The 11,526-nt window shown below is 36.9% G+C and overlaps 1 protein-coding gene across 1 annotated transcript; it reads left to right on the top strand.

Moving 5' to 3' along the window:
- The first annotated feature begins 1,146 nt into the window (after positions 1 to 1,146).
- LOC136269320 (probable serine/threonine-protein kinase roco4) lies at positions 1,147 to 3,750 on the top strand. The gene is made up of 3 exons (XM_066064871.1): positions 1,147 to 2,250; positions 2,303 to 2,374; positions 2,489 to 3,750. Exons 1-3 carry the CDS (start codon positions 1,153 to 1,155, stop codon positions 3,476 to 3,478), a joined length of 2,160 nt encoding a protein of 719 aa, XP_065920943.1. The 5' UTR covers positions 1,147 to 1,152; the 3' UTR covers positions 3,479 to 3,750.
- Positions 3,751 to 11,526: the final 7,776 nt, after the last annotated feature.

Raw genomic sequence — 11,526 nt, 5'->3', positions numbered from 1 at the left:
AAATTCAGCTACAAACACATCACCCTGTAGAGAGATCAGCTAGAAGAAGTTACCTTGTAGATCGTTCAGCTACAAACAATTCACCCTGTAGAGAGAGCAATTAGAAGAAGTCACCTTGTAGAGTGTTCAGTTACAAAGAAACCACCATGGAGATTTCTGTAATCAATATATGTGACCGGATTTGCGAAAAGGGGTCTTCCACACACATCCAATTCCGTAAATGTTGGAGACCATAACTCAGTGTTCAAGTAACATATTAACCTGAACATTTCACCATGTATTCAGCTATAGTGGTGCTCACCACTGCCCAAATATCAAGGCAATAGCTCTTTCCAATCTGAAGTTATCAATTGTCAAAGTTGGCAAATTGGACCCCTTTTCGCAAATCCGGTCACATATGTCATACAGTATATATAATTTGTACATTTACTGATAAAATATTTAAAGTACATCTACTTCATCTTTTCTTCTTCCTGTAGTAAAGAAAAAAACATAGGTTAAAAAAGTCCCAAAGCTGGCCATAGGCCGGCTTTGGGGTATACAAATACAAAAAGAAATGAAATCTAATCCAAAACAGCCAAGCTGTAAAAAAAGTGTGCGGCCCTCAGAAAGGCTATGGTGAAAAAAGATGTGAAATCCAAGGTGGCGGCCAAGAAATGGCTGTGATGGTAGGTTAGTGGTAAAAATTTTAATAACGACAATTCAGGTGAATTTTTGTGAAGCGGCACAAAAATTCACCTGAATTGTCATTATTAAAATTTTTACCACTAACCTACCATCACAGCCATTTCTTGGCCGCCACCTTGGATTTCACATCTTTTTTCACCATAGCCTTTCTGAGGGCCGCACACTTTTTTTACAGCTTGGCTGTTTTGGATTAGATTGGTTTTGCCCGTGCAATGAAACCGTCTATGCCAGACTGAACAAAATTCATTGGGGGCCGCTCCATGAGAATGTAATATTTTACAGGTTGTGTAACTTTCATGGACAAAATGTTCAATATCTAGAATAGCTGAGCTCAAATGAAACCTCGAACGAATCTAGATCTTGTGCTGAAGTGATTATAGTACGCTCGTACACGTGCGTACACTTAACTCCGAGTACATGTACTTGTGCGTTAAAACAGCCACGCCTTTCACAGTTTCAGTAATAATGGATTCCTGTGACGCTTTTCAAAGCTTAGTTCTAGACAGAGTTACCAGAGCAGGTTGCAGGGAATTAGGGCGTGGGACTTTCGGAATGGTTCATACAGTCAAATATTGTCAAATGATGTGTGCTGCCAAAGAGTTTCACGCCATTCCGGTTAAAGGGGTGAAAATGCGAGGAGCAGTAAAATCGTTTGCTACGATGTGTCACCAGTGGAGTGAATTGCGCCATCCAAGCATTGTGCAGTTTCTAGGTGTTTATTATCCCTCTGCAGCAGCAGGCAGTCAACTGCAACTACCAGCAGTTGTCATGGAGATGATGGTGGATAGCTTGACCTTACTGGTGAAAAGATATGATAAAATTCCTATCTGTATAAAGTTTTCAATTGTCCATGGTGTTTCCCTCGGTTTGTGCTACCTTCACAATCATGACCCTCCCATTGTCCATCACAACCTCACCCCCAATAACATCCTATTGACAGCACATTATGTAGCAAAGATTACTGATCTTGGGGTATACAAGATGATAAAGGCTGAAGGTAGAGAGATTACTGAAGTTCCAGGAATGGCTGATTTTATGCCTCCTGAAATTTTAGCCAATAGTTTAGAGTGCTCTCCTTCTGTGGATGTATTTTCATTTGCTGGAATTATTCTTCACACATTCAACCAACAGTGGCCTCGTCCTTGTGAACAAGTTCAGTTTGACAGTGCAAAGAAGGAAAAAGTAATCTTATCTGAAGTAGAGCGTCGCCAACACTACCTGGATGAGATGCAACAAGATGGTGAAGTATTGAAGACACTGGTGGAGGAGTGCTTGGATGATGAGCCTGCTGTGAGGCCAACAATTACAGCAGTTTGTGAGAGAATCCAAGTGAGCAAGAATGTTTATGTGAAGGAGTTCTCTCAAAACAATGTCATCACTCTACACCAACAAAAAGAAGAAATGAAAAAGAACAATATACAAAAAGAACAACAAGTATCCAAGGATGATGAACGAAATGACCAACTAAAGCATGAAGTAGATCAGTTGAAATTTGAAAACGATACACTAAAAGCTGATATTGATCTTTTAAAGTCTGAAAATCAACACTTGAAGCAACAAATGGTGAGTATATGTACTTGCACTTAGTTAGTTATATGTTGTGTCTGCACCTTAGTCCTCCACTGCAAGTAAACAAACACAAGGAACTAGCAGAGTAACATTAACTATTGCATCAAAATTGAGAACTGTGAGTGACTGTGTTAGTACTGTAAAACACATGTACGTACTGTACTGTATTGTAAGGTGGAAATACCTACATAAATTGCCTTCATATAGTATACATCATTATCCACTTATATAGGAGGCACCTCCATTAATTCCAGCACTTGCCAGTGGCCGATATCGCATAAAATGGACTCAGCTTGCCAATCTTCCTGCTCCAATGTTTGATGCCTATGTCACAACTCATGACAAGAAAATGTTTGTTGCTGGTGGAACAAGCCCTGTTGCTGATACTCAGCATGAAGTATATGTCTATGATATAACCACAAACCAATGGGATCAGTTACCTTCCTCAGGTCACTGCTTTGGTGTTCCACACATCATTGATGGAAAATTGGCTATTATTGGAGGACGCCTGTCTGCTACCAAGCAAAGAACCAATAAAGTATCTACATTCAATGAAACTAGTCAAACTTGGATATCTTATTATCCTGACCTACTGTCAGTTAGGAATAGACCAGGAGTGGTCACTCATCTAGAGCATGTTATTGTTGCTGGGGGAGTAAAAGGGAATGACACTCCAGAAGCACAAGATGATATTGAAATTCTTAACTGGGTAGAAAATTCTCATTGGAGAAAGATCTCTGTTAATCTTCCTGAACCAATGTGGGCCTTCTCACCCATCATTGCTGATAATCATTTAGTTATAGTTGGCTATGATGCTAATATGCGACGTTATAGAAATGCACACAGAATGCCAATTAATGTTATTACAAGATCAGGTGACCATCAAAAAGCCAGTGACACACCCACAAAGTGGATTACAATGACTACTGCCACACACTGGCATACAGCCTTAGTCCCTGGCTCATCTCCACCAGTGATGGTTGGTGGACGTAATCAGAATGGTGCAATGCTAACAGCTGACATTAAGATGTATGATTATTCTAGCAAATCATGGAAAAATGTTGCCTCATTGTCATCTGCTAGATCTTCAGTAGCAGTAGCAGCAGTCAATAACAATGCCATTGTAGTTATTGGAGGATGTATTGCAGGAGGAAATGTGGCCAATGCTAAGTCATCTAGTCTGACTGCAGTTGAACTGGGACAAGCTCAATTAATGCATTAGCAGCTAAATGTATACAATGATGGCAGCTTTCTGTGTGACTCCACCATCAAACCTACACTAACGTTTACCATAAATAAAGTAACCATTGTTTTATAACATTCTATATAGCCCCTGCCTTATAACATACCCAACATCATTTAAATAAACACTGCCAGCGGATTCTTTTCTCAGTTTATTAGCATGATAAGTAAACCATAATTGACAATTGTATTACTTGTAGTTTGTGTTTTGCTTGCCTTTTGCTGTGAGTTGCATGACATACGAAGCAGACAATGCACATATACATAAGACCAACAGTCAAGGGCTGCTCCAGGTGACAGGTTTCCAATTTTTCTGTTGCATTGAATGTAAGGGGTCTGGGGGCATGTTCTGAGATTGCACCTGGTAACATTTATATAGCACATACAGAATCATGAGCAGGCTAAAGAGTTAAGAGGTGGAGCTATGTGAAGTCTGAAGTATACAATATACATGGATGCCATTACCTTGGTACAGGTAAACTAAGTAGCTAACTTTTTTAAATAACTTTTTTTTAGCTCTAATAGAGTATTTCAATCTGAACCTTTGACACTATGTATATAAAATCAGACAAAACAATTTCATAATTATTTTCAACAATGTTTTAGATAAGCTTAACTGGTAAGTATATTTGATTCTTGTAAAATAATCATCCATTACATATGCTTTACAATATTACTACAGTTAACCATGCAATATATCTATAAGATTAAGTAGGTAACTAGGTCTAGCAACCACAGGTATAACTTCAATAATTTGCAATGCCTGAGGATAAATTGTTCCAAAGCTCACATTGGGAAGAAACTATATATATATGTGACAGATCTGCGAAAAGGAGTCTTATAGCCTTTCCGAATTTCCAAGTTTGACAAGTCACAACTCATCATGTGTTTACCCCATTATCATAAAATTACATCCAAGAATAGTGCCATGTAAGGAGGGTAAGGTTACCAACTTTTAGGCTGGTACCATATTCACAAATCATATTATGGATTGCCAAGTACATGCAATTGGAAAGGATATAGATCCTTTTTACAGATCCGGTCACAAATACATATATAAAAGATATACAAAGTTAGAAAAGATGTTATAGTGCGAGGCAAATTAAGCCTCGCACTATGGCATCCTTTCCTAAATATTTTGGTATATATTTTGAATACCATGATATTTGTAGTATAATATATTAATACAACATCTCATTTCCACCTGGAAGCAGTAAGGGCAGTTTCTAATTTTATTAGTGCTGGTTAGTTATTCCTTGTGATTAGGAGTAAGCACATGTGTTGCAGCCTGCAATCTTCTTGAAAATTGTTCCAACAATCCATAGCAACCATTTCATTTCTCCTTTTCATGTCCACATGTTCAGACTCTTTCAATTGTTTCTGTGATTGTCACTTCAGGGATGGATCCAGGGGGCACCAGTGCCCCGCCCCCACCCCCCAGAATTTTTTATAGTGTTGCTCATTAAACATAGCTTCTAGGCACCTTGGACATAATTCAAACATTTTTGATGCAGTTTTTGACTATGCATAATATATAATAAATCTCTCTCTAGCAAATTGTTACCCATATAGGCATAGCACAAGGAGAACTAGGTGGGTTAGAGCACCCTCTACATTTAGAAATCGAGATACTCTAATAGAACAGTCATTTACTCTAATAAAACAGCCAAGAGGACATGAGTATGAAACACTGTTTGTCATTTTAAACAACTAAACCACCTGTTCTAAATTGAGTTATTGACTCTATCCACACCCTATATAGTGACTATTCTCTGAAGATGAAAAATCAGCTGTACACCACATTCCAGGATTATCTACATGTTTAAATATTTTGTGATGCTTGTGCAGGGACCTTATGCTCATTCTGTTTTGTAGCTTGGTAATATTTAAATATTCAATCAAACTTTTCATCAACTTAATTTCAGCCAAAATTAGCACCAAAATCATTCTCACTGCCAATTTTTTCAAAATATTACTATAGTAGCTTGATGAGGACTCATCAGAAGAACCTTGAGGGTTAAGGACTTGCAATATCCATGACAATCTCACCATGTGAATTATTTGCACATGCATTATTAGGGTATAGATCCTCTGCCAGCTCAGTAGCATTCATGCTTCCAGCATTGAATTTTCACATTTACAAATTTTAGGCCTATATACTACAATTCTGGTTTCAGTTTAACTCAGTAGCTATATTGTTAACATTCAGCCAATATTACCAATACTTCCAGTGTTGAACTATCAACTGCAAATTTCAGTCCTCGTTTCAGCCACCAAATTGAATCTCAGAACGTTAAAATTTCAAAATTTCCTTGGGAGGGGCATGCCTTCAGGCTCCTAATGATTTTACTCTACCAGATACAACATGTTACATTTCCATGAAAATTGCCATGAAATCCCCATTAAAAATCCCCATGATTTTTTCCCTATGAAATAAAATCTAACATTTCACCCCATGAAATCTCTGTAGTGCTATGAAATTCTGATGATAACACTTAATTAGGCAATCCACAGCCCATGAAAAATCCATGGTAGCTATACCTCCATGAACTGATTTTCATGGTAGCTGCATTCTATGGGTATATCATTTGGCATTTCATGGTCAAAGCATTCATGGTATACTCTTTCTGGTAGTGTTGAAAATGTAGCTATATGGAGCATATATATAGATATACTGCTATGTCCATGCATATGACATTGTATGGCTGTCTACACATATATGCACTAGTCTACATATGGCGCACTACACATACAGTAACAGTATAACTATTTGAGCTTCACACTGAGGATGTATGTAACAGATCTTATATTTTTTCCTTTACATATGCGTAGCTGATCAGCAGAGTTATCAATCAGGGAATCCTCATCAACAGGAAGGTTATTTCCCAGTAGCTCAGTATCCTCTGCAACCACAACATTCCACAACTGTGGTTGTACAGGAAGCTCCGTCACTGCAGCATACTACCATAATTGAACAACGAAGAAAGGAGGTCAGCCATTATCTTCACTGCATCATCTCTATCTTCTGTTTTCCGTGGATCCTAATTTGGTGTTGCTTATGCTGTATCTATGGATGTCAGCTAATCATTTCTAGAAGTTTATGCACTGTTCAGAATTACTATACATGGTATACAATGTCCTATGTACTTATATAATAAAGATGGTATATTTACTGAAGTTAGACTACGTATATGTGTAAAGTACATATGTATGAAGGCTAAATATACTATAGGTGCAAATTTTTAGGATGAAACTTTTGCACTTTTATTTCACAAAATTATAAACGACCAAAGGTGATACCAAAACACATATTATTGATACCAAACCTTGTGTCAGATGATTGTCATCAATATTATAGTATATAGTACAAGTCAAATTGGCACAGGAAACAGTCAGATTGTGGAAGGTATCACTCTATGTACCTATAAGCTATTAAATGACATCCGTACAGTGTAGAATATTGCAATACACTTTTCTATATGTTCTACTTTATCAGTTAGATACTGGAGAGCATAACTTATGAAGAATGTATCCAGTACAATTAGTATATACCATGTGCCTGAATTACTGTGCAGCAATCAATGCAAATTATAATGCACGGGTGTGTTACGTTATCCAAATTATTACAAAAGTGATCAAGGAATAGAGAGTTAATTACAAAAGTGCATAAGAAATCGAAATTTTGATCACAGAAGGAAAAATGAGAGTCATGCAATTATTTCCGGTGGGAAATTGAGTGAAGTGTCCTCTTCTTGATGAATGTTAACTGTGTATACAGTAGCAGGTGGGTATTTCAAAAAAGTTATTTACATCATAATACTATTACCATGAAAATTAATCTTTTTTCAATTTATTCAACATAGAAACATAAGAGAAAATCAATATTAAACAAATAGCTATCCTACTCCAGCATGCTGTAGATAACGTAGTGCATAAGTAGCTAGCTATACAACTGTGTACATTACCAGTTAGGCTTGTCATCCCAAATTTTTCACCTATTATGGCTCCTCAGCATTTCTATTATGATTGCATTATGCTTCTAGGTTAGCAACATTTCTTACAAATATCTTAATCAGTGAATGCTCTATTAGAGTATTTCACTACAAAGTGATTGTTCTATTAGAGAGTATTGATCTGAGGAGCTATGTACAATGTATTTGAGTGCTCTAATTCAGTTTGCAGCTTCCACTGACTGCTATATTGATCTATTTGATGGAATTAAGCTCCATAGTTTGAAACATCCATCTAATATGCTAGCATTATGCTGGCATAGCACTAAAGCCTATTATGTTTTTCATTATGCTGGCATATTTGACACAGGCCTATTACTAGTACCATACACAAGTACCATACACAAGTACTGAAACCTCCATAACTAAACACTTGCTTAGCTAGCTACTTGATAGATTTCATTCCAGTGTACCTCATAAACTTACCTTAACTACCTTTGTAAATTTATGAGTATTAAATTCCTCCTGGAATTCAGCTATTGTGTATATGGCTTTATGTTGTCATTATAGTATGGCTTATTACACACCAGCTCATTGATACAGTTACCTACCTCAATTCCTAGTTGATGTACACGGCTCTCTTACGTATTTGGACTCTGACACCATCATACTACTTCACTATTAAAGATTTTTATCTATATGTGTACATGCATGTTTACTCTATAAATATTTGCAATAGTTATTCTGCTCTATTCATAGCCTAATGGTGATGTTGCATGAGTCACAGTACAAGTGCTGAAGGTCTGTAGGACACCTGGTCCTACAGCCATGTTACATAAAGTGTGTTTAAAAAGGTAGAGAAAGGAGAAAAAATTCATGATTGAACCTGGGCAGCCTCGAACCTGCAGCCACCCGATTAACACTCGAACGTTTACAGTTCCACAAGATCTGGAACCCACCAAAAGTTAGTACACTCAAGAACATCAACTGCAACCCAACATCATTTTTACTTTAACAGAATCATAAGACTTTATAATCACTTGCCAGTTATAGACCTATCATTATCTACCAATACTATCAAGCATCGCATAATTAACTAGCTAGTTCTGGACTCACTTACTCACAACTTTAATTCTGACAGATATCACTTCTTATGCCCATGTTAGCTACTGCTGTTCTGGAGAACCAATATCCACCAACTTTAATAAACTGTGACTATTTGCAGTGGTATAGCTAAGCTAAGGCCACTCCAAATAATTTCTCTGTTTCTCTTCCACCGCCCTCATCTAGTTACTGTCAGCTCTAAATATTCCATTATTTTATATTCTTCCATTATTTTCCGGTTATTGTTGCATACTGGCAGGCTCACTTGAAACCACGTCAGCTCACATGTCAGCAGTGCTATCAAGTCGGCACAAACTTCTGCTACTTAAAAAGGAAGGAATAAGCTTAAGTATGCTTTTATGGTTGTGCCAGGCAAATAATGGCTTTAAAAGCTGCCAATCTTATAATGAATAATGGAAATGGACCGCCCGCCCGCATGCAAAAATGCTCGAGTCCAGGACGTGAAACAGAGAATTTATTTGGAGTGGCCTAATCATGGCAACCAATTATAAGTAAGGCCATACCTATTTGATTTTATGTTGCGCGGACAAAATTATTTTAAATTTGGGTAAGTAAATCAGTTTGAAAATGAAAATGATAAAAATTTTAAACACAAGCATACAAAATTCAAATAATGAATGTAGCTATAATAGTACATACACAGTTAAAAATCTAGGTTTCATACTCTTCTACTAGCATCAGATATCTCCAAAAGAGCTTTCCCATCATATTCTACAATTTTAGAACATTGGACGACCTTCAATGGTCCCTTTTGGACTATATCACGAGGGTGATGATGTGTTGTCTTTAATTAAGTACATGTGATCCGCACACGTGATTTTCAAAATAATTTCATTTGAAGAAAAATGCAGTCGGTCGAGCCCGTGCAACATAAGATCAAATAGGTATGGCCTAAGTATGCAATTGTAATAATAATAATTATTATTATTATTACTGTGTAAACCTCATGCAGAGTATACAACACAGATAATCATACAAATGAGTGCTATAACAGATAGTGTGCTAGTTTATCTTTAAATTCATCTAAATTGTTGATCATCACCAGTGAGTCAGGGAGATTATTCCACATCTTGGTAGTTGAGGGTAGGTAGGAGTGTGCAAAGGTTTCAGTTCTGATGGAAGGGATGGTATAGCGGCAGGAGTGACCTCGTGTGACTGAATCCAATGGTGTCAAGCTTATGGTGGTTTCAACAAGAGTCTTCTCAATTTTGTAAAACAATAATAGTTTTAGGTAAGCTTGCCTGTTTGCTAGTGTGGGCCAGGATAAATGGTTTAACATACTTGTAACACTACTGTATCGGGAGTAGTCATTCATCACAAATCGTGCCATATTGCGCTGTATCCTCTCTATTTGATATATCTGAGTTTGTTGAAATGGACACCAAACTGGGGCAGCATATTCAAGAATTGGTCTAATAAAAGATTTATATGTATGTACGTATGTCTTCTCTTGGCTGTGGGTACATGTTACCCACAGGCTGTTACAAGATTGATTAACCTGCATTAAAAAGGATTTTAAAATTAAAAATAATAAATAATCAAACGTAAGTAGGGATCGTGGTGAATATTTCGCGCGGCGCCCAAAATTCCGACTTTAAAAATCATCCTACAGACATTGTATGCAGCGAAAACCACCTTTACGGAATAGTACTAGTCCATATACAGAGTTGAGGTAGTTACTTCAGAAAAATAACTAGTTACTAGTTACACGTTGCTTTTATCCCATGTAACTTAGTTACAGTTACAGTTACTTTTCAAAAAGTAACTAAGTACTGTAGTTACTAGTTACTTTTGTAGTATAAATTATTACTTGTTTTTAGCTTTTGTAACATGAATTGTGCTCAGATATGCACCATTAAGGAATGCAATACATATGTGCACTTGAAATAACAGTTCTGTAGCTATTTCAGGTCAGTTTTAATTATAGCTATGTCTGTTACTCAAGCTGAATCATAGAGAACAGTACACAGAATCTGCCTACTTAATGTGTCTGTAGCATACATGGCACAAAAATTCAAGTGCTCTTGCTTTTAAAGCATAATTAGTTATATTTATAATGTAACTATTGTAATTAGTTACTATTGTAACTTAGTTACTTTTCAGACAATTACTCCTAGTTACAAGTTACTAGTTACAAAGCAAGTTACTAGTTATATTACTAGTTACTTTAAAAGTAATCCGTTACGTAACTTAGTTACAAAAGTAACTATTACCTCCAACTCTGTCCATATAATACATAAAACAGCATTAAATTTTAGTATCACTGCCTCACTGACTGACCACAGTCACAAGTCTAGAGCCCAAACGAAGCAGCGCACGGTCACCGTTTTACGCTACAACAACAAACTCACTGGTGGGATGTGCCTTTTGGGCTTCCGACGAGTGTACACCCTGTGCGCCTTGTCTTTTCTTTTATCTTCAATCAGGCTGCTTGTCTCCTTCGTCCAACGAAACCATATTGAGGCGTTAATTTTCCATATCAACACTTTCTTTAAGCAGCATAATAGACACCACAAAATTATTTAAGGTGCTTAGAGTACGCTACTGTACGGAGGTACCGGTACTCCACGATATAGCTCACAAGATCATGCCCATTCTTTATTCTACGTATATCGATCTATCTATCAATCGAGACCACGCCCCTTTTATGCTAGCTGTATTTGTGACCACACACCTTCAAGTTGATAGGCTGATTTGAGATACTCTAGTCTAATAATCGATCGAAACCATGATGAACACACCCTTTTGGGCAAGCACACATCTTTTGCAGGCTGACTCGAGATACTCTAATACAGCAGTCACCCTAATAGAACAGTCACACGTTTATAGCTAGCTGTATGCTTTAACAAAAGACTAAACAAACAAGTATATTAAAAATGATGAATTTAAAAATGAAGTAGGGATCTAAGCGATAAAAAGTAGTGAAACAAGAGATGAACAATGGTAGTTATTA

Source organism: Dysidea avara, chromosome 10, assembly GCF_963678975.1.
Source record: "Dysidea avara chromosome 10, odDysAvar1.4, whole genome shotgun sequence".
NCBI classification, from domain to species: domain Eukaryota; kingdom Metazoa; phylum Porifera; class Demospongiae; order Dictyoceratida; family Dysideidae; genus Dysidea; species Dysidea avara.
This window is presented reverse-complemented; position numbering and strand designations above follow the sequence as displayed.